At 38.8% G+C, this 22,733-nt stretch overlaps 1 protein-coding gene across 3 annotated transcripts; it reads left to right on the top strand.

The window, feature by feature from the left end:
* The first annotated feature begins 1,669 nt into the window (after positions 1 to 1,669).
* Positions 1,670 to 21,737, top strand: LOC145766957 (signal transducer and activator of transcription 5B-like). Of its 3 annotated transcripts, XM_082578678.1 has the most exons (20): positions 1,670 to 1,805; positions 2,774 to 2,942; positions 3,179 to 3,338; positions 3,754 to 3,843; positions 4,193 to 4,370; positions 6,026 to 6,162; positions 7,540 to 7,691; positions 7,924 to 8,079; positions 8,367 to 8,546; positions 8,910 to 9,003; positions 9,512 to 9,634; positions 10,556 to 10,648; positions 11,755 to 11,896; positions 13,168 to 13,321; positions 14,780 to 14,916; positions 17,322 to 17,498; positions 17,893 to 17,953; positions 18,548 to 18,673; positions 19,284 to 19,386; positions 19,925 to 21,737. In XM_082578678.1, the coding sequence occupies exons 1-20, from the start codon at positions 1,712 to 1,714 to the stop codon at positions 19,937 to 19,939; spliced, it is 2,541 nt and encodes an 846-aa protein (XP_082434804.1). In that variant the 5' UTR covers positions 1,670 to 1,711; the 3' UTR covers positions 19,940 to 21,737. The 3 variants fall into 3 exon arrangements, with proteins under 3 accessions (XP_082434804.1, XP_082434802.1, XP_082434803.1); XM_082578676.1 differs by having other exon boundaries at positions 19,284 to 21,737; XM_082578677.1 differs by lacking the exon at positions 10,556 to 10,648 and adding an exon at positions 10,679 to 10,777 and having other exon boundaries at positions 19,284 to 21,737.
* Positions 21,738 to 22,733: the final 996 nt, after the last annotated feature.

Genomic DNA, 22,733 nt, shown 5'->3' on the forward strand with positions numbered 1-22,733 from the left:
AGCATACCTTGTGGTATGCAGCACTGCAGCAGCTTGCAAATTGCTTTTCATAGAAACATGTCAAGGAGGTTATGTCAACAGCAAATACACATTTCTATCGCGCAAAGTGTAACCTTTTTTAAAAGATTCTCTACCAGATGGATAGACTTTTGCCTAGAAAAGCAAGTCTGATGGTAATAGTTGTAAATTATGTATTTAGGACTCCGCAGCAGGTTTAGATGAGCATAAAATTATCTTGAAAGCTACCATGTCTAATTTGATATCGTTTAGATTTAAATGAACTTAAAAACTAAATTTTTGTGTTTATTCTGTACATAATCAATGAAAGAGGTAGCAATTTTTATCTGCCACCCTCCGTCGTTACAAACTGTGTTGAGTTTGAAGACTCGTGTGCGTTAAATTGCAATCCATACTAATACTGAACCATTATCCGTAAATCGTACTGTGTTCATATTTCAATTGTGGCCAGCAACTCTAATACACTTTCAAGCTGTTTGATTCTTTGTATTTTTCGATGTCTTAGTGCGTTATGTGGTGGTAACTTTGGGTGCCTTTTGGAGGTTTTGTTTGTAACCATAAGCGTAATCTTCTCTTAAACTGCTGTCTTCGTTCCGAAGTACTGCCATGTGAATATATGTACTCACAAGCGCAATCTGTGCATGAACTGAACGAGTGTGCAACTGTGCATTTAGCTTTGATCGGTGAATGAGCGAACAATTTATCTTACAGTTCTTGTGTATATATTTGTTGCTTCAACAATCAACAGTAGAGCACCTCATATGACCTGTTGGATTGTTTGTTTTCCTTCTTTGCTGTTGTAACGTTTGGTTTGTATACGTTGCATTAAGTACAATTTGGTTCAATTGTTCCCAACCTGGGATCCGCGGATCCCTTGCGGTCTGTGGTTGTCCGTGAAAGCAATGACTTAAAAAAAGAACTAAAATGTAATTGTAAGCACTAAACTTCACCTTACATGTTTAGAAGCAGTCGTGTAAATTTTTCACTCAAGGTTTTCTTTTGAAGATATTGAGGGAGGTCGATGATTACACAAAAAGTTGGATAGGCTATCTCTTTTTTGGCCGTTGTTGTTTCAAACTTTTTTTGGCTGTTTTTAGCTTTAATTTACCACTAACATCCATCTCACAACGTATTTTACTCTAAGATGTCGAACTGCGGTGCTAAGTCTGGCCTTACACTTACAGCTCATATTGTAATGTTAATCGTAAGGCATATCGCAGCAAGCAGTTCTTTTCAAGATGGAAACTGATTATTTTTAGGCTTGTTCAAACGTGGATATCATGAGATTCTTTGTTGCTCATTTCAACAGTTATTAACTTAAAAATTGAATAAGACTGTTCACCAGGCATTTAGTTCAATAACATGATATACATATACGTTCTTTTGGTGTAAGTTAAACTTAACTATCACAAGGTGTTGTAATTAATAAGCTTCGTCTTTCCGACTTTTCGTCAATCAGACACTTCTTCAGGATATTAGATCTGGTAATGGCTAGTCAGTCGTGTCTGATTGACGAAACACCAGGATAAATGCAAATTATCACCTTGAACACTTTGTGGTAGTTTACTTTATATTTATTGAGTTATTAACAAAACAGCTCTAGCTTTACGTTTATACCTGAGGCTCATGTTGAGCTGTATTGACTTGTTTTAGTGACCTTGCATTTTCAAATTAATTAGTGCTACATGTAGTAATGTTACAGTATCATAATCAAATGTCTGCCGGCCAAGTGGGCCATTACTACGGAAATGTAAATGTAAAGCAAGAACTGCAAGACTCCGCCATTGGTTAGTATCGCAAATTCTGAATTTCTTTTAAGGATAAACATTGAATACGCTTCTACGTTTATGTTGGCACTACGGTAGACAGCGAACACCTGTTTCGGCCGATTGGGCCTTGTTAACACCTCTCTGGTCGCAGGCCTTCACCGTTTGGTATGTTGGTATCAAAAGACTCTAACTGGTTTGGAACTCGCCGACATAGTATGTATTGGCACACTTGACCACACTTGACTAAGGCATTTGTAGACCAATTTGCTCAAAGGAGCACGAACATTGCTTGATCTTTTGCTCTCACTTGAAAGTGCTGCAAGTTCTGCATCGAGAATTGCCAGGGATAAATAAAAATACGGTGGGATGGCGCAACGGATAAGGCATTGGCTTTCCAACTATGCAAACCTGGTTCGACTCCCGGCTTCAGCTCGTTGTTAAAAACGGGTCTGCTACTATTCGGTGAGTCCGATTCGGTGAGTTCCTAACCTCTAACACCTAACCCTAACCCCAAACCCCTAACCCTAAAACGGCAATGATAATTAGGCTGCGGTACCCGATAATTAAGAAAAAAAAATGAAAAAATACCCCCTTAAGGGATCGGACTCACCGAAACGGGCCATTCCGGTTAAAAACACCGCTCACCTCTACCTAGGGTGTAATAAGTTGGGAGGGCATAATTGTTGCAGGAAAGGCGGCCGAGAGAAAGGAACTGGCCACCCTACTCTCCTTTGTGCCGAAGGCTTAGTACTATAAGAACATCATCTTCTCATACCCAACACTTGAATCAAGTATGGGACTACTTTTACCTTAAATAAAAATAAATATTGAAAAATGCCAAATATAACATTTCTACCGATCATGTCCGTTTAACGTTAAATATCTCAAACTGGACAGAAGACATCAATCTGTTAATCCTGTTAAGACGTATATCTACCAGAGAAAGGAAAAAAGAGATGTTGGTTCACTGTTGTTTTGTTTTTCAGATCAACTCCACGCTTCATCGTCAAGTGGCTCACCACAGAGAATGTCACTGTGGGCGAAAGTTCGTGAACTTGAAGGCGATTCGCTCCGTCAGATTCAAAACCTTTACGGACCTAACTTTCCGATTGAGTTTCGCCATTATTTTGCCGATATCATCGAACGGCAATCATGGTAGGGATGTGTGAAATAATATGTGATATCTAGAATCTGCTGTTGTGTGTTTTTAGCTGTAAAATTTCTTTTGATTTTGATATTGTAATCTGACACGTCGTAATCCTAGCATGCATAACTTAGGTCAAAACGTCCCGAACAGTGTTACTCAAGTACTCATGCCATGCATTGGTGTAAATTTTTCCGTGTATGCAATCTAAGGTTAAGCTGTAAAATATCTTTTGTTTTGTTTTTAGGGATCAACTAGACCCAGACAACACTTCTAACGACGAGCCACACGCTAAGTACATACTTGACTTGTTTCTGGGAGAGATACAAAAGCAATGCGAGCAATTAACTGAAGGAAAAGATTTTTTACAACGGCTCCATTTCAGTGAAATTGCGTCACATTTCAAGGTAAGCTACTCTGCACGTCAACCTGTGCTTGACAAGTTTTCACGAACCACGTGAGATTAAGCAATTCTAGCAACTTTTTTGTGTGAATTTGCTTCTCATCCGAAAGAATCTCCTTATTTCTGAGAACTATCATGTTGGATTCTGAGAACCGGGTTCTCCTTTTACAGTAATGGGCAAATCGGCCTTATTTAAAGATATCTTTTCAAAAAATAAAAACGTTATAATACAGAAAGTGTAGCTGGGAGTGGATAAGTGTGATTTTTTTCAGTATTTGTTCAAGTTTTTTTTTTTTTTTTATGTCCCAGCTACTGGTTTCCAGTTGAGAAAACTAAACTGTTTGAGCTTTGTTGGTAAATGCCAGTGATGACTTTCGTCAAATAATGAATGAAATTGACTGGTTATCATGTCATTCCAGAACGTGTATGGGCCACAACCTTTAGAACTTGTACGAACAGTGAAGAAAATCCTATCGATCGAGACTCGTCTAGTCCAACATGCCAATTCTGTGAGCAAAATGATGCAGCACGTTTTACCGATACTTATTAATTTTAATCAATGGATTTGTAGTTGGTGCAAAAAAGTCTTTCACTGTATTCCGTCATAGAACAATTATTTGGATTGAGCGTAAATAGATGATTTTATTAGCATTATAAAAATCTGGGTCTTGCCCCCGTTCAAGAGTAATAATGAGTCGATCCCACCAAATACTCATGAATTAAAACTATCGGGAACATTTTTTTTAACTTTTCTCGTCTTTAAAAATGCGTTTAGTTGCACTTTCTAATCACTGATTTTTCGTAATTCAACGTCCGACCAATGTAAAGTGATTGGATTTTAACTACTCGACCATATAGATGGTAGACGGCGGCGTGCCTGTCCACAACAACCAACACTCGCAGAAGATTATTCTCATCAATCGGGAGCTGCAGAGGTTGGCTGGGATGACCAAGAGCAGCGAAGCGGACCTCAGGAAGCTCCAATCGAACCAGGAGTATTTTGTTATCAATTATCAAGAGAGCATTAAAATTCAAAGTAAGTGTCCACCTAAGAAATCAATTAACATTGCATTGAGTCAACATAATTCATGTGTAGTTGCGCACCAGCTCACTGCTTACTCACGGGACCCTACACTTCTTTCTCGAAAGTATGGTTAGCAGCGGATCTTTATCTGACAACTAGAAAGACCACTAATAGTAATTTACCATTTCATCTTTCAAGGATTTTTCTTCGTTTAAGCTTCTAAGGCTGAGGTTCTATCCTTTTACCACCCCAGGTTCACGATGTTCTCGAACTAGGCTTGTTTATGCACTCTTAAGTTCAATAGTTTTCAAATAGTATCAGTGCTCAGGCCTCGAAATTCACGGCGGACACGGCGGTCATGTCCGCCGTCACAGCATGTGATGTCCGCGGGAAGTACCATCTAGATCGGTCATATTTGTCCGCCGAAAAATAGCGATACAAATCGTCATTGCATAGCACGAACAATTGTTGCGAATATATAATTTCCTCGCATTCTAGCGCGCATCTAGAAAATGTGAATACTGTATCTCTTAGCTTCCATTCAAGCGGGAAAACTTTCGATTTTTACGTTGCTTCAACCATTGGTGACATTGAATCAGCTTAACAAAGGTGAATTGTTCTCTAAGAATCGATGGGAGTACCGCTACTTTTACACTAATTACGCGCAACTTAGTACAAGTCTTACGTCACAATGTCTGGCTTTCATCTCCGAGTAATATTGATAAGACAAGGTTTGTTACAAAATTAGATCATACGAGTAGGCTATTACAGCAAGATGCCGCAAAATTTGTGTAGTTTTGGTATTTCAGTAAGAAAGAAAAGGCCCATAGAAAATTCACTTTCGCTCACATGACACGCAAAAATAAACCTAAAGAAAAAAGCCTAGTGAAACTTTGCACAGAAGAAAATAGTAGCGTTAGTGTAGAAGTTCTCTGACTCGTGCCCAGAGCATTGTGACGCAAGAAGCCACACGACCTCTTTCGGTGGAAGTAAATCAGTTATGCAGCGTATATTAAGCAGTTACGCGGCGCTTTGACTCTTCAAGAGCAAGTCGTTGTTCTGATGAAAGCTTTTCAGAGTCAGTGACTTCACTGAAATTTCAAAAGCCTTCTAAACCGTAGCTATAACTTTCAAATGGCGAAGAATTTACAAGATAAAGTGATTAAGCACAACGATTGACGCTAAAACTTGTGTGTCCGCCGTGAGACTTAATTTGTCCGCCGAGATAGCTGCTCAGACCGGACACGTTTGTCCGCCGTCAACAATTAAACGAATTTCGAGGCCTGAGTGCTTCTTGGCGTGGCGCAATGACAGCTCATCGGTGTCCGAATCGAATTGACGGGCGTTGGGTTCCTTGCACATTGCGCAACATTACTCGTTTTGTCTTCGACACTTTCTCTGAATGTTCATCAAGTGCACAGTGAGAGTAGAATTTAGGTTTTGAATTTGCAGAGTTGAAGTACATTTGCAAATTGCAGTTCTCATAATTTAAATTTGGTACTTAAAAACATGGTACATGTTACAAAGCGATGCGGTCTCACACTGAATGCACTGCATGAGCACTCACTTGTTGTCTTTTATGAAGAAACAGATTCAACGGTTTGAAAACAAACGATCAAAAATATCGAAGAGATTTGTCTTAGGTTTTGTTTCGACTTTTCTTTTAGCCAATCTTCAGCAAATTCAACAGCTGAGCACCAACGATGCCACTCGTATCCAGCTGGAGCCCCAACTGACCAGGGACCAGCAAAAGGTGGACAAGGTTCTTCGCGCAGAAGCACAGAAGTTGCAGCAACTGAGAGTGGTGAGAAATATGACATTTAGCAACGTTGAAACGTTATAAAATTAACAACTTCTCTTTGGATTGCTTTAAAACTCATGGCAGTAATAAGCTATAAATTCAAGTCGTTGAGACAGCACTAAGGGAAGTCGAATCAACTGAAATTGGTTGATTTTTCTTTGGATTTCAGAATCAAATATTTCGCTTTTCTTTAATCTTTATTTGATATTAAACAATTGACGTTTATACACACAATTTTTTGTTAAACTAACGTTACTGTTGTTAGTTTAACACATCAGTATTGCCTTTCTAAAAATACCATTGGTGCCTCTCTTTTTTCTATGTTAACGTCCAATGACTAATAAAGCTCGGTCAGCAATACTGTAGACCAGGACCACACACGATCGCGTAAAAAGTTTCTGATTGATTGCTGCCACACGTAGAATCAATATTGTTTCTTTGAGTCTTTTTTGTTCTCCACCAGTCATTTAAATTTCCAAACAAACGCATTAGATTTCTTAGCTCCATAACATCTTCATTTCATTCTAAAGCTCTATTTTATATTTTTTCGTCAAATGAACGAATTGAAACTTCTGCTTCAAGCGGAAGTCAACTGTGCCATCTCATGACGCTTTGTTTGATGTACATTTTCTTAACGAGTGAAAGTTACCGTTTTTACATTGTTTAAACGTCAGCTACGTTAAAATCACATAAAAGTTAAAACTAACAACTTTTACTTGTTTCGCTGTAAAGTACTGTAGCGTCCATGTGGCTGGTATACCGGTTTTTGAACAAACACTTGAAATGACGAAGATGTCTTTTTTACGTTTTAAAACTGAATTATAGAGCTTTTGCTCCATAAATTTATATTGTCATTTCCACCTAAAATTATGTTCGTAAGAAAACGTAAGCAAATTTGTGCAGACAAACTTTTGTGCAACATACCTAGAAAAATGTTCAATCAACAAAATTGGTGAAGTTATTGATCGACAGTAAACGATGGATCAGCGGATTGTTAGTTAGTTAGTTCACGGGTTTCCTTCCTTCGTTTCCCGGATTGCGAGGATTGGCCGTCAGCAAACTTCGATCTGACCTAACTTTCCAGGCACTCCTATTTTGCACCTTGACTGCCCCAAAGGTCCCCCTTTCGAAGATCGCTCCGCATGACACCTCTTCTTTGGTCGTTCACGTGGATTACACCCACCTTCAGCAACTGAGCCTTCTTGGGCTAGGACAAGCATTCGCCTATGTGTAGTCATTGGCACAACAATCTAATCTTTTAATATTGCACGTCAAGTGACATTCGATTTTGCCATAGCAGTAACATCTTCACTCGTTCTTCAGGTTGCTTCAAACTCGTTTTCACTTTTTTAGCGAAATTTTATTTCTTTTTTTTTTCAGGCTCTCTCACAAAAGCATGAAGCTACATTTGCTGAACTCAGTCAATTGCAAAGTCAGATTTTAGACGAGGAACTGTTAAAGTGGAAGCGCTCACAGGCGCTTGCCTACAACGGCGTGCAACACGAAAATAACCTCGATCAACTACAGCAGTGGTAAGCCATTACATATTGATTATGGTGAGCTAAGTAGTAAGCTAGCAATGTTCATTGTTCAGTCTTACGTCCAATGTCGTTAAATTGATAAAACTGCAACATTTTTGATTCATGAAATTGTTGACCTAATATTTATTAGGAATCATGCTGGTTATGCTTTCGTATCCAAACCTTGAACAAAGTATATCCAGTTTCCAGTTGTATCCAGTTTCAACTTGTTTTCCCGACACAGGTGTGAGCAGTTAGCTGAGATAATCTGGCAGAACAGGCAGCAAATAAAAAGGGTTGAGCTTCAGCGTCAGCAGCTCCCCATCGATAACTCGGGCCACGATATTCTTCCCGATCTCAACGCCACTATTACCTCTCTTCTTTCAACTCTAGTCACAAAGTAAGTTGCTTCGGTTTAATTTCAAGTTGTTTTTTGTTAAAATGCCAAGATTAGTGTCTAAAATTTGGCGATTTTTACATGAATTTTTAGTTTCAGCCTTAGCACACATCAAGTAGAAATTTGCAAAAATATAACAGCAGCTCGAAGAAATTTTGCGAAAGATTGTTAACTCTATCTTGGAAACATTTATTTTTGCCTGTCAAGTTTTAGTATCGTCTCTTGCCATATCTTTACATTGCGTGGCAATAATTCACATCTTTTTTACTTTATATGTTTCCTCACTATAGCACATTCATCATCGAAAAACAGCCCCCGCAAGTTTTAAAAACACAAACAAGATTTGGCGCCACCATACGGTTGTTAGTTGGCGGAAAATTGAACGTTCACATGAACCCACCCACAGTCAAAGCCAGCATTATTAGCGAAAACCAAGCAAAAGCCTTGCTGAAGAATGATTCTGGCAGGAGGTTTGTAGCCACGTGTCAGCAGTTGATTCCTTTTCGCTGATATGTGTGTTTTATTGGTATTGTGAATTGTGATTATCAATACAACTACGTTTTAGTGCAAGACCGCTGACGATTATTACCTTTTGATATAAGTATGTTTGTAACTTTGCATGTCGGTATTAACGTTCGTTTATCAAGACTTACAGAATTTAACAAGTCAGCTTAAATCGAAGTCGTTAAACTTGTTTTCGTTTGTCAATTATATTTGAATAACAGCTCTCACAACTTCTGACGATATGCGTAAGTTCGTACATATTTACATGCATGGATATTTCGCTACGTGCGTGCGCAAACAAACGTAAAATACACTCATTTTTGTTGCAGCATCACTGAAATGAGTGGAGAAATCTTAAATCCTGAAAGTGTCATGGAATACCACCCCCAGTCTGGCATTCTCAGTGTTAACTTTAGGAATATGGTAAGACGAGTTAAATCTTCATCTAGCCTCATCTCAATTTCATGTCATTGCACTCCCCAGCACTAAGTGGGTTATAATCAGTGTCTCTGTCATCAGTACAGTGTTCTATCATTCAAATCACGCTGAAGAGATTGGAAATCATAAGACGACGATTGTTAACGAAATTCTTCAAATGGTAGCAAAATGGTTTAAACGACTGGTCAATACAGTCAAAAAATAGCGAGCCATTCAATAGTACTGAAGATGAAGACAGTATAGTTTTCAAAATGTTTGCTGAAAATGAGTTTAGTATCTACATTTTCGGCTCTTTATTATTATTAGATTCTTCCAATGTCATTAAATTGTTTGCATCAATATTTGCAGTATAACGGCTATTGCAGCTAAGCTGCATCATTTCACGTATCATACATTTACAGCAATGATAAAGATTGTGCAACTCCTTGATCAGGCTCACCACATGTTGTGATTGGTGTTTCACTTTTTCATTATGTTGCTCGATTCTTTTCAGTCACTCAAGAGGATCAAGCGATCCGATAAAAGAGGTGCAGAGTCCGTCACGGAAGAGAAATTTACCATCTTGTTTCAATCTCGCTTCAGCGTTGGAGGAAACGAGCTGGTTTTTCAAGTTCGGGTGAGATTTGGCCGAAAAATCTTTTCAGTTCTGCTGGTTCAGCTGATATTGTATTCCTGAAGCTCAACCAAATCTGTCGATCGAAGTTTATTTTAGGTTTACAATTTTAAGTTTAATCGAAAACGTAATCTTTTATCCACTAGGAGTAAACCTTTTTTGTTAAACTTTGTTAGGTCTGTGCTCGTGACAAATGTGTTGCAATCATCCTTTTTATTAGTGAAGGTAGGACATTTCAAGTTTCACCCTTGTAAGTAATTATGGTAAATAATAAGTTAGACCCGAAGTTGGGCTACGATACGAACCCTAATAAGTGCTGCATCAGCCATGTGTCCCATAACATCCAAAAGACGCTAAAGAAGAAGCGTTTTATGTTTTAAGTTAACTTTAATTCTCGTCTTCATTTGGCATGTGAATTGTACTATGCCTATTGCCTATGATATGTGATAGCTGCTGCTTTTATTAAATCCGCTTCCTTAAAGTAGGTTAGGTTGGTTTTGTAAACCTACTTTTTCTTGGCTTTTTATTTTCCGTCTGTGCAAAACATGGAAAAATGGGGTCTGGCTCCCTCATCGGCCTGCGAATGCGGCGCGGAGGAACAAACTGCTGACCATGTCGTTCTCGAATGTCCCATCCACAAGGCACCAAATGGAACGCATGGTATAGCAACGCTGGACGAAGCTACACTCACCTGGCTCTCCACCACCTGCCCTGAAATTTGATCTAGTCTCAAACGAAAGAAGAAGATGGAAAAATTAAATTTTTATAAATAGTGTTAAAAAAATTCTTTGGAAATTGTTAAAGAAACGCTGAAAGTTTAAAGTTTCGTGGTTAGTTTTGATATTTTCCTGCTTAAAATCCGTTAGGAAATAGCGGAAAGTTGCAAGTTTGAAAAAAAAATAATCTATCATTTTCCGCTGCTAGACCTTATCCTTACCTGTCGTTGTAATCGTGCACGGTAATCAAGAAGCAAACGCAGCTGCAAGCATACTGTGGGATAATGCCTTCGCCGAACAGGTACAGTTACTTTATTTTCTTACCTTTCAGCCCTATGTCACTTCACTTCCAGTGGTGGTGATTGTCAATGTTAGCCAAGACTGTAACGCTAGGGGAACCGTACTGTGGGATAACGCGTTTTCTTATAAGGTATTATGACTCGGTAACAGCGGTTTGGTAATTCAAGCTTCTCTCCGACAAAGAAATTACGACTTTTAATCGTTTTTTTTAACGCTTTTAGCGTTTAATAAACGTTAACTATCGTAATTAAAGTGTTGTTGTTACCAATGGAGACTGTAAAGCCAGACCACACCAATCATTCCAAGTAATTTGTTGTTGCAGTTGTTGATAAGCAAGTTGTAATTCTGTTGCATGTTGCAATGTTTAATTTTGTTTTTCTGAACTCTACTGAGAACTGGGCAGGGTAAGATATACTTGCTTTTGCCAGATATTCGATTTTAGGGGTGTTCAACGTGCAATCAGCGGGCCAAAGAAGTCGCCAACTCTGGAGTCGTTCTATGTTTTTTTTCTTCCTTGTTAATTCGTTTTGCACAATTTTACAGACACATATTTTTGATTTTGATTTTACTCATCAAACAAATTGTGCAAGAAAAACATTTACATATATCCCTGTCTAAGTCTGAATGTAGTTTTTTTGTGTATGTACTAGTTGTCGCGATGTGTGATGTTTGGTCAGACGCAAATATTGCTCTTTGCATGTCTTGAATCTTTCGCTTTTAGTCTTGTGCAATATCTGTAATTTCCCTGACAGCGCAGTCGTTTTTTACATAGATTTAACGTCGGTTTACATCGAATATGTCTTTTTCAAGCTGCTTAGAAAACGAAAATAGTGACGTCACCCGGACGTGATGGAATGTGATGAATATTACCACAAACCTCTGCTAGCATAATCCCTCTTTTTTACGTTGATCAAACGTCTTCTGACATCACGTCATTTTTTCCTATCTGAAGGACTGTAATTGTATTTCAACCCCATTTGTATTAAAATTTGTTTGTGCTCGATCTCATTGCAACGTACATCTTTGTAAAGTAATCTTAACGTTATTTAGCATCATTTTGCATTGAAACGTAGATTTGTTTCTTATTAAAACGCTTTGTCTCTCCAGGGTCGGATTCCTTTTCAAATTCCCGATAAAGTTCCTTGGAGTAAATTGATAGAAACCTTGGATTACAAATGGAAACACGAATGCCACAGTCAGCGCGGTTTGACACCTCAAGCGAAACAATATCTCGCCTACAAAGTATTCAGTGAGTAAATGTCTTTACATCTCACAACGTTATTTGACGTATAACTAACAGGCTTTGAAGGAAGGTTCAGAATCGCGTAAACTTCAAGCCTATTTTCACTTCCGTTTCTGCGACTTTACGTTAGACTTTCTATCAACTTTGACTTGCCATATTAGTGATAATTGCTTTACCTAAGAAATGTATACTACTTTACATTGATTCAACGTCTACAAACGTTTAGTCAGTGTAAAAAAGACTGATTTACAACGTTCTCGCATTGCAACCATCAGTGTGAATCGAGAATTTTAAAACACAATTGACGTAGTGAAGTATCAAACATCGATTTCACATGAAACACGTAGGAGGGCATGTATGGCAGCTACTTGCAGACATACTCCCTTGTGTGGAGTTGCCCACAATGTGTACAGTGCACGAGTCAAATGTGTATCAGACCACCCAGACAGCAAAATCCGACATTTTTACATCTGCAGACGTTCAATCCATGCAGATTTTGCTTTCTGGGCATGAGCTGATAAAGACACTGTCCCACGCATCTTTTCTACGTCGAAGCTGCACAATTTTGACGTTTCTAGTGTTTTCTCCCAAATCGGATGTTTATATTTGTTCACTGCGAGGCATTATTTGCATATTAGTTTCTTCGTTTTTTGTTATTTTCTATACTTTCTGGATTTTCTGGACACTTGTTGTTTTGTTCTGCACTTACTCCATTCCGGATGAAACAACTTTAGTAATTTGTAAGACTAAAACCTTATTCCAAATTCTAAGTTAAAGAGTATGAGAAGTTTGACTGTGTGCTGATCAGAAAGAAAATGCATATTGTTCGGGTTTTAACTTCACTCCAATAAAATAACAACAACAACAAAAAACGATGAGAGACAGGGTCACAGGACCATTCAAACTTCTTTGTCAAAACCCAAAGTCTCTTATTGGCAAACCCAGTAGAAAAATCTATGTGGTTCATTATTTTGACCACATGTTTTGTTCGTTTTGTTGTGATGCTGCAAACAATTAATATTAAGTTAGGATAACCGCTCATCTTCTCTGAACCAGTTATCGGCAACCACAACCACTAGCCAATACCGTATCTTAAAATCTTTAATATGACCCGACCTTGAATCGAACCTCAACTGACTCGGACTAGAACTCAAGACATAAACCATTTGACAATCGAGTGTCTCTTTTACTCAATTTCTTTGATCAATTGTTTCAACTTACAATTTGTGAAGTTAGTCCATCCACTATCCCCAGTAATGTCGATAAAAAATCTTCAGAACAAAATGTTCCAAGCAACTCGGACAAGCAGATCTCGTGGGCACAGTTCAACAGAGAGCCACTGACGAATCGTAACTTTACATTCTGGCAATGGTTCAATGGGGTCATGGAACTGACCAAAAGCAAGCACCTTCAACAACATTGGAATGACGGGTGAGTGGAAGTAAAGTTGTGCTCAAATTAAGTTTCTTTTGCTAGACAAAGCTTCTTAGCCAGTCGATGTGCTGTGGATTTTAGAATTGGTGAAGCCTTTCACATTTAACTGTAGCAAGGTGATGCCTTCCATACGACAACCGAAGTCGCCCGCCCGGAACAGTTATTTAACATGAAGGGCGCATGCTCTGGGTTGCTTCTCTCTGTACTGGATGGAGTTGCATAGAGCTCTTTGAGCTATAATTGCTGTCTGGGTTTATTGTCATTAGCTTGATTGCAAGAATCATTTACCAGGGCTCACTAGGGGTTGACAACTTGAGTGTCAATCGATATGCTTTTTTGCATTGATTGAACGTCTGTAAATGTCAAAATGGACTAATTTTCTGGCGGAGTTATCCTTAATTGCCAGTGTGTTTGAATATATTTTGGTAGGTTATGTGACGTGTGCAATTTGTATGAACAGCGTTGTTTTTCTGAAGAAAAAAATGCTTCAAAATCTCTACTCTTTTCATCTTTTGCACCAAAATTCAATAACGTTATTGATATTCTCGTTCAACCTACGCTATTATTACAATTCAATGCTGGTGATGAATTCTTATCGTGCAATAATATGTCATTATTATTGGACATATAAAAGAATCTGTAGTGCAAATCAAGACTGTTATATTTTGGCACTGAATATGCAAATAGTTTAGCTTTTTCAAACATGTTATTTTAGCTATGAGTTTAGTTTCAACTTTCTGGGCTCTGCATGAGTGTTCTGCTTACCTGCAATTAATCCCCTTTCTTTATAGCCTATCATGATATTTAATGTTCTTGTGAGATGGATGTTTTAGCAGTTTTTCTTGTTGCTTGTTTCGTGTCGTTTTTTTATGGTGCGTTTTCACTGTTTCTACCAACAACTAGAAAAACTACAGTACAGTATATGCCAATAGGGAGGTTTTGTTGCTGGCTAATGTGAGCTTTAAGATGTGTGAGTTTTGTTTGTGTTGCAACCTACTTTCGAATGAGTAATCTCTGCGGAAGTTTTTTGGCGTGAAAATATTGCGTCACTTTTTGAAGAAGTTTCAGCAAATGTGGTGACGTCAGAAGTGCGTCATTGTTTACCGTTACATGGAAATTTTGGGCGGATATTTTGCTGTGATTGTTGATGTGCTTGTTGAACAACTGGTAATCAAATTCACTACTGTCAACCACAAATCGAAGATTAGTTAATTTATAGTGCAGTATGATTAGATTTTTATTGACATGTCAAATTCCGTTTGACAACAATGGTTTAATTTGTTTTAACGGTAAACACAAGTAAAGCTTTTCGCTGAAAGCCGCACGCGTACCACCTTTACTTGGTCAACATTTGCTTACTTTCAATGCAAAAAACGTTTTGGCGAAATGCAACTCTTATCAAGCTTTACCACTAACAATCTTTGGCGTTAATATGCAAATCATGTTCCTCCACAGGGCGATTATCGGTTTTATTGGAAAAGCTGAGTCACAAGATAAGTTGCTGTCCAAGTCTCTGGCGACATTTCTACTCCGTTATTCAGACTCGGAGATTGCTGGCTTGACCATAGCGTGGGTTGCTGAGTCAGAAGCAGGTGAATGACCGCATTTCTGCACACTAATCGTCTTTTATTTTGCGCCCATTGTGACGTCTTGTTATTCATCTTACTCATGTCCCAACCAATTCCGTTGCAACTTATGTCGTTGATCCGTGAACTCGGATTCAGTGAAGGTTGGTTTGAAACTGGAATGAACCGGTTGCGTTTTTGCCACCTGAGCTTGCACAGACCATCTTCTGTTTATTTCATGATCAGTTGCAAGCATAGGCGTCGAAATAGGGTGGGCAGGGTGGGCAAAGTATGTTTCGCCCACCCTGTTTTCATGACACTTATGAAGTGTTCGTTACAATTATTTCCGTTTTTCTTAAACGCTGGATTATCCAACCAACTGCAGCGCAACTTCTTGTTTTACGCTATGTCTCTCGCTAAGTATCCGACAGAACAAAGCAATTCCGCAACAACGCTGCGTGGAAAAAAAGGGGTACTCACGGCAACTGCCACAGCTGGCAATTCCTGGTGAGAGAAAGCCACGTTTGATGTTTTCTCCGAATGGTCTCACTTTCTTTACGTCACAATCAAACTTCAGTTCTCGGTCAGCGTAAGGGGATGTGAATATGACATCACCTAAGTATCCGACAGAACAAAGCAATTCCGCAACAACGCTGCGTGGAAAAAAAGGGGTACTCACTGCACTGTTGTTGTTACGGCAACTGTCACAGCTGGCAATAAAGCCACGTTTGATCTTTTCTCCAAATGGTCTCACTTTCTTTACGTCACAATCAAACTTCAGTTGCCGGTCAGCGTAAGGGGATGTGAATATGACATCATAATGAACATGACAATAAAATAACCAATACAAACTAAAGAGGTACTGAAACAATCGCTTTTACAAATCAAAATGCGGCAAATCCGAAGGCGCCACTTTAAAGATAACAGGTCACGAGCCACGCGCTTTTTAGGTTGCAAAGGAAAACATAAAAGAAGTTTGTATAGTTTAGCAGCGCTCATAAGATCGCAAGGCGCAAGAAAGAGAACATCCAACCTATTAAAGCTTAATTGCTGCAGCGACGCTAAACGCAGTCTTTGTGAGAAAGACTAACCACACTCTTCGAAATTACCGTCGGCAATTGCCGAAGTGATTGTAAGGACCACAAGATTACAAGAAAAATACTAATTTTCTTAGACTACACCAGACTAGGATGTTGATTCAATCTTACTATTGCTGGATGTTTTATTTCGGTTACTTCGCCGGCGCTTAGACACGTGCCCAGCTGGGAGAATCTTTTATAGAAATATCACCCTATTTGCATTGATTTAACTCCAGTAGACGTCAAATTATTGTAAGCATCTACACTCTACAGTACTCCTTGTTGCGCCTCGCTTTCCGTTATCTCGTCCAGCTGATACAGCATCTGATGATACCGATTCTGACTAGTTCATCAAACAGACTTTGTGTTGCTCGCAGTGTCCCAATTGTGCCGAAATTATGTTGGCTTATAAGCTAACGTAAATCGAGGCAATCTTCTCGCAGGGAGCTCATGATGTGTTACCTGTACCTGGTTGAGCAATTAACGTTATTTTATGATAATTCGACGTCGGTAAATGTCGAATTAATGTAAAACAAACGTAAATTTCTTATTGGGCATTGTTACGCAATATAACCCGCCGGGAAAATTAAATCGATTTGTGCTGACTCGAACGTTGAATCAACCCAAAATTAACACTTTCCCCCTCCCGGTGAGTTTTTTAACGTGAATTACCGTATCACAGAATGGCCCGTTTCGGTGAGTCCGATTCGATGAGTCCGATCCCTTAACGGGGGATTTTTTCAATCTTTTTTTTAAATTATTGGGTACCGTAGCCTAATTATCATTGCCGTTTTAGGGTTAAGGGTTAGAGGTTAGGAACTCACCGAATCGGACTCACCGAATAGTAGCACACTCACCGTATCAGCGTGCGTATCGCGTTGCTCGGTTTATCACTACTTTTGGTATTATTACATCACGACAAATCAAACAATGCGTTCATGATAGACTACTCTAGTATATTTTTCGCTTCTCGTTTTACATGTTTTAGTACAATCTTTTCCTACTAAGTGTTCACAGCAATTGCCGAGGCAATTTTCAACTTTTGGCCTCGGCAACGTTTTTGCTGAAGTAAAAATATGCTAATTTTGAAGACTGAACCATTACGAATTTGCAAACATATACAAAACACATTCAATGAAATCTGTTTGAAAACTCTCGCCCACCCAGAATTCCTCTTTTCTAAGAAAAAATCGACGCTTATGGTTGCAAGCTTTTTTCACTGGATGATTCGATTACTTGCATCCCTTGAGATTTTATACGCAATAAGCCAGAATGTAGGATTTTCTTGTGCGCAATTATTTAAATGTATTACTATGTGTGGAATAACTAAATGACCAGTGTTATGTTTTCCAGGCATACCAAAGGTCTGGAATCTACAGCCGCAGACCTTGCGCGATTATGGGATCCGTTCATTAGCTGACCGCATCAAGGACTTGAACGAGCTCATGTACATTTGCAAAATCGACGACACCTCACAAACAAAGAACGAAGTTTTCGGTCAATACTACAGCAAGCCAATTAGCGGCTCACGTATGTTTTCATTTCATCAACTTTCTCTAGCAAGCAAAAGTCGAGTTTTTACATCGTTTCAACGTTTTCCGACATTGCACCGGTTGGGTTGCGATTTAAAAAAGACACTGTCTTACGTTGTACGTTAGTAAATTTTAATCCAAACTTTGAATTTTATTTCAATTCTTCAACACAATTATTTCTGACCATAATATTTATTCACATTTTGAACCAAAGTCAATTCAATGTTTTTGGTGTTCCGAAAGAAATGTTCCTTCGTTGTGCCTTACTGTAAATCATTGTTTGAGCTTCTGAGGTCGAGGGTCTGAGTCGCCGTTATGCCTCGTTAGATTAATTTTTTGGGATGTTTTATTTAACCCATATCGTCCCTAAAAGCAAACCTTTCCTCTTTCAGCTCAAGGTGACGGCTATGTACGAACAGAGATACGTCAGACCATCAACATACCAGCACCAGGGTGAGATGAAATTTTTTGGTGCTTGACTTCAATTAGGGAGAATTTTTGCTTGATCATTTGTAATAACATCCTTTGTTTTAACGTTAAATTAACGCAAACATGATGAGAATATCAAAATCTAACCGAAAAAAATCGTAGTTACTACGGGTTTTTGGTACAGTTGCTGGCCAACATTTCTCAACTATGTTTGAATTTTCCACCTGAAAGCTAATTTAATCTCTACATTCTTATTCCAAGTTAGTTGGTGTTTATCTTTGGTAAGTCGCCTATTTTGTGCAAGCGAGAGTAAAAAAAAAACGTTCATCTGTATTATGCAAAATCAGGTATTCGCGAATAGATAAGTACAACACGGTTATTTATTCGCTGGCATTGCTACAACAACTCTAGGTTATGCAATTGATTGAGAATTTACATTGTGAAATGAACTCTAGGTTGATTAACATTGAGGACTAGATATATTACTAATCTAGGAACAACTCTGCCAGCAAAGTAGATCTTTTTTACGTCGATTCAACGTTTGCAGACGTTGAATCAATTAAAAAAATCTTTGTTTGCTGGGAATAGATTTAAAATCAATCTTGTCTTTGCCGACAGGCCTCCAACCTTTGCTCTGATGGGCGACCACAGTGCACCAAACACACCAGCAAGTAGCTACGACCAACAGCTCTCCATACACAGCCCCACTTCCGTGTCCCATCACAGCAACTTGCAATATGACGTGTAAGTGATACCCTCCATACAGCAAAATCTGTCATTTTTACATTGATTCAACGTCTGCAAACGTTAAATCAATGTAAAAATGACAGATTTTGCTGTCTGAGGCTGTGGTTTCAGCCTGCCAATCAGTGCTTTTTACGATAATTTAACTTCTACCGACGTCGTTTTACTAGTTTTAAAATGATTGTCGTCTTGCTTATAATTTGGGCACAACCCAGACAGCAAAACCCGTCATTTTTACATTGATTCAACGTCTGCCGACATTGATTTCAAGGTTAAATCAAGTTAAAAATGATGTATTTTGCTGTCTGGGAGCAATGCAAAATTGTCTATTGCATGGCCTCTCAAACTTTGTTATTGTGTGACCCTAGTTCAGAAAATTATTTTTCATGCGACCCCTTTGTGGGACCACTTTTAATCTGTTGGGCGACCCTGAAGTTACGATTTACGACTGCTTTAGGGGTCGCCACCCATAGTTTGGGAGGCCCTGGTCTAAAGGACTGCCCAGTTCTAATCGTGACGTCCTTTCAAGAAGATCTGAACCATTTTAAAGTTTCATCGATGCCACTTGTCGAAAGCGTCCAAGTGATTTGTTTCATTGTTTCTTTGCCAGGTCGGAGATGAATCAAAATGTCAACAACTTCCAGCAGCCGGCAGAGATGAGCTCGGGAATGGAATACGATGAGAATCTTGACTGTTTTTCAACGAACATCGATGTAAATGAACTGCTCAATCGGCAATTATAATTCGTAAAAAGTTAAAGTGGCTTTGATCATCACCCGTTAATTTCATTTTGCGTAGGTGAGAAGCACCGTTTGCACCTCGCCAACGGGGATTTGCCAGTTATTACGGTCCTTTGCCATGCTTCACGGTTGTTGGGTTTGGTTTTGCCCAGTTTAAAACGGGCTTTCACGTCGTTTTTGCGTCAATCCAGTGCAAAAGTCGCATTTGAAAAACTCACGTTTTTCCATTCCGAAAGCAACTCAGGCCAAACACCTGAGCAGTTGCGTTTCTTTTAAAACTGCATTTGCTTATTTTCCATCAAATTATGCTCAATCCCCTTGCAATCTTTGCTCTTTTGTTACCTTTGTATCTACGTACTATAGGCTACTTACTTCGTACTGCAATCTTTTTTTTTTTCTTAATTCGATCAAGTCTGCCAGTTGTGTCATGGGACAATTACTCGTCAACGACGCAATTTTTAAGCGTGGCGTCATAATTGCGTCAATCTAACATCTCCTTTCATTGTTTTAGGTGAAAACCCAGTAGCGTTTCAAGCAGTGGTACATTTGTAAGTTTTTTTGTGGATACTCTGTTTTTTTTTGTTTTTTTTCCGGTGTTTTAAAGTTCATTGTGGCATGCAGTGACAGTGTCGTTGCTGATTTCTGTTATTTTGCTTTGTTTTTGCGCCTTTTCTGCGTTTTATTTTTGTTTTCTTGTGACGTTGCAGTACAACGAAAGGCGTACATTTGTATCTGGAAAACACTTCTACCCAGACAGCAAAATCTGTCATTTTTAAATTGATTCAACGTCTGCAGACGTTGAACCAGTGATTTGCTGTCTGGATAATACTGATGAGATTTTTGTTACCAAATCATGTTTTGCCTTGCATATCCACACAGTGCAGTTAGTAGTACATTGCCTTTAGACAATCCATTAGCGTCGATTTTATGTCAATGCAACGTTTTATGACGTGTGGCTTTTACTTTTCAACGGCCTGCCTCAAATGCAGTAACCTGAACCACGTACCATTGTTTCAGTACATGTTTCATTTTTCGGTGAGCATATACCAGACTGCACAATTTTTTAAGTGCTAAACCTGTTTTTATTCGAACGTTTCATCAATCTGATATGATCGACTTCTTCAATGAACCACATCATGTAGAAACAATCCACCCCAATGACAAAAAGAAGGGAAGTTTGCAATAAACACCTGGAGGTTTTATTGAAGCAAATTCATTTGAAGCAAACATCTCGAAGAAAGCTTTAAAAGCGTCATATCAATCTGAAAATCATGTTTAAAAATGACCTCGTACAAAGGATCACGTCATCGACGACGTCACTTGGTCTCGCAGCGATGCACCTTGATCAAGATTTTGTGTCCATTATTCAAACGATTCGATGTATCAATCGTTTTGTATAAATGATATAATTCATAAAACGAAAAAAAGCATGTAACCTATTTGGCACTGTTGCTTTCCTGTGGTTGATGGGCTGGCCTTATGGGAGAATCACATCACGTGGTCTGTGGCATTATAAAAACTAAAGCTGTGTAATAGAACCAAAAATTCTCAACAGCACTTTTTTTCGACTAACTCCCCTACCTTGGAAAATGTAAAATATTTCGTACCCCACCCAGCAAGCCAATCTCCTTTACATTTATTCAACTCCTTCAGCTGTTGAATCGATATAAAAATGACTTATCCACTGGCTGAGACATCCTTGTACAAAGCTACGCCTACTGAAGAAGTTCGCCAAGTGCGCTTGATGAAACGTTAGCGTAAGAAGCGATAATCCCCGCAGGCTACAAAATTGTTTCACGATCTGACGTATGCTCACTAGAAACCTGGATCATGTATTAAATTACCTGTGTGGAGACAAAGGCTCATTCAGCCTCTCGTACTAGTATTTTTTAACCCAAACCATTCGTAGATATTTCCGTGCGCTATTTTGAATGTAGAAGTAATTGCCCATTCTATCTGCCTCAGTGATGTTACGTTTTCTTCCGAAATCACACTAATATTGATTCAACGTTTTATGATATGAAGTAAACCCAAGAAGGGGTGTGATTTACGGACTAGGTTCTACCTAAAGTGTTTACTCTTGCTGCTTTGCAAATTTTGTCATGAAAAACGAAACCTCCCGTTTAGTTTCGTTGTTTCATTTCAACACGTAATCTTACGACGACAAAAAATGTTGTTTGTTTTGTTGGATATAATGCAGAAGTCTTAACTTTCTGTGAACTTCTGCTTTTGCGTCATTCTTACGTATTTTGCGTCCCCTTTACGCAAACGTGCTGGTTTGAACTTCCTGCTTTGTCAGAAATACAAGTTTTTTTTTAAGTGCATTTTAGTCTAAAACACTCACAGCAGGTCAGAAGAATGTTATTCATTTTTAAGGTGGCCACATCGCAGTTTGCCAGCCACAAACCCACGTTGGGTTGCTGGTTATTTATTGATATAACAATGCGAACATAATCTCCGAGAAAAATATATAGGTTTTGGTTAATCGAAGGCCTACTTGAGAAAACCTTAATGTTGAAAGTTTTGCATGCTTGTATAGATTTTGAGCCACTAATGTAGCCTATGCTTTGCCACCTAGGTGAACCGAGTAAAGCATTCTTTTGTCACAAGAGTGCTACCATAATCTTGGAAATTCGAAGAACAGCAACGTTGATTGACGTTGCTTTTCAACAGAGAGAAAATGATCGAAACATTAGGTTCTTGATCTCATGTATTTTCGAGCGGTTTTGGGTCCCATACTTATTAACCCTAATGTCACCAATCATGGGGTGGAAGAAAAAAACGGCTTATTTAAAAGTTTGACTCCAAACGTGTTTTGTATTTCATATTTGAGTTGCCAACGCATGAATTGATAGGTTCCCTACTCTGGTGCCATAACGATAGCAGCTTTTGATTCCACCACTTTTTGGACACAGGCTACCACGCCTCAAAAGTAAATAGAGCTAAGATAGTCGCTCATGCAAAGAGCGGTTCCGAATGCTTGGGTGATTGTGTAAACAACTACAACAAATGATCCAATTCAAGGCTTAGTCGTTCTTCGCAAAAGTTGTTAAAAAAATGATTAAACTCCAGCATCAGCCTAAACATAGCGCCTAAACAAGGATCGTTGACTTTAACAGTGCTTTTAATAGTTTTGGTCATTTAATAGGCCACTTACAGGCTAGCTTTTGTACACAGTTGTTATTCTGCACTGAGCTTTTCGGGTCTTGCTCGGGTTCTAAAACAGAAACATTTTTGTAAATTAGTTGGAGGCTGCGTCGTATTTCTCGCTGAATGTGGCTCTGACATTGCTTAATGGATTATAGAAACTGTTTTCGCAT

Source organism: Aplidium turbinatum, chromosome 3 (assembly GCF_918807975.1).
Source record: "Aplidium turbinatum chromosome 3, kaAplTurb1.1, whole genome shotgun sequence".
NCBI classification, from domain to species: Eukaryota; Metazoa; Chordata; class Ascidiacea; order Aplousobranchia; family Polyclinidae; genus Aplidium; species Aplidium turbinatum.

Excerpts from the sequence above, each read along its gene's own strand:
- LOC145766957 (XM_082578677.1), top strand. The coding sequence starts at position 1,712 with ATGTTACAGTATCATAATCAAATGTCTGCCGGCCAAGTGGGCCATTAC. Across the intron at positions 1,806-2,773 it reads ACTGCAAGACTCCGCCATTG|ATCAACTCCACGCTTCATCG; the intron begins GTTAGTATCGCA and ends TTTGTTTTTCAG. Across the intron at positions 4,371-6,025 it reads AGAGAGCATTAAAATTCAAA|CCAATCTTCAGCAAATTCAA; the intron begins GTAAGTGTCCAC and ends CTTTTCTTTTAG.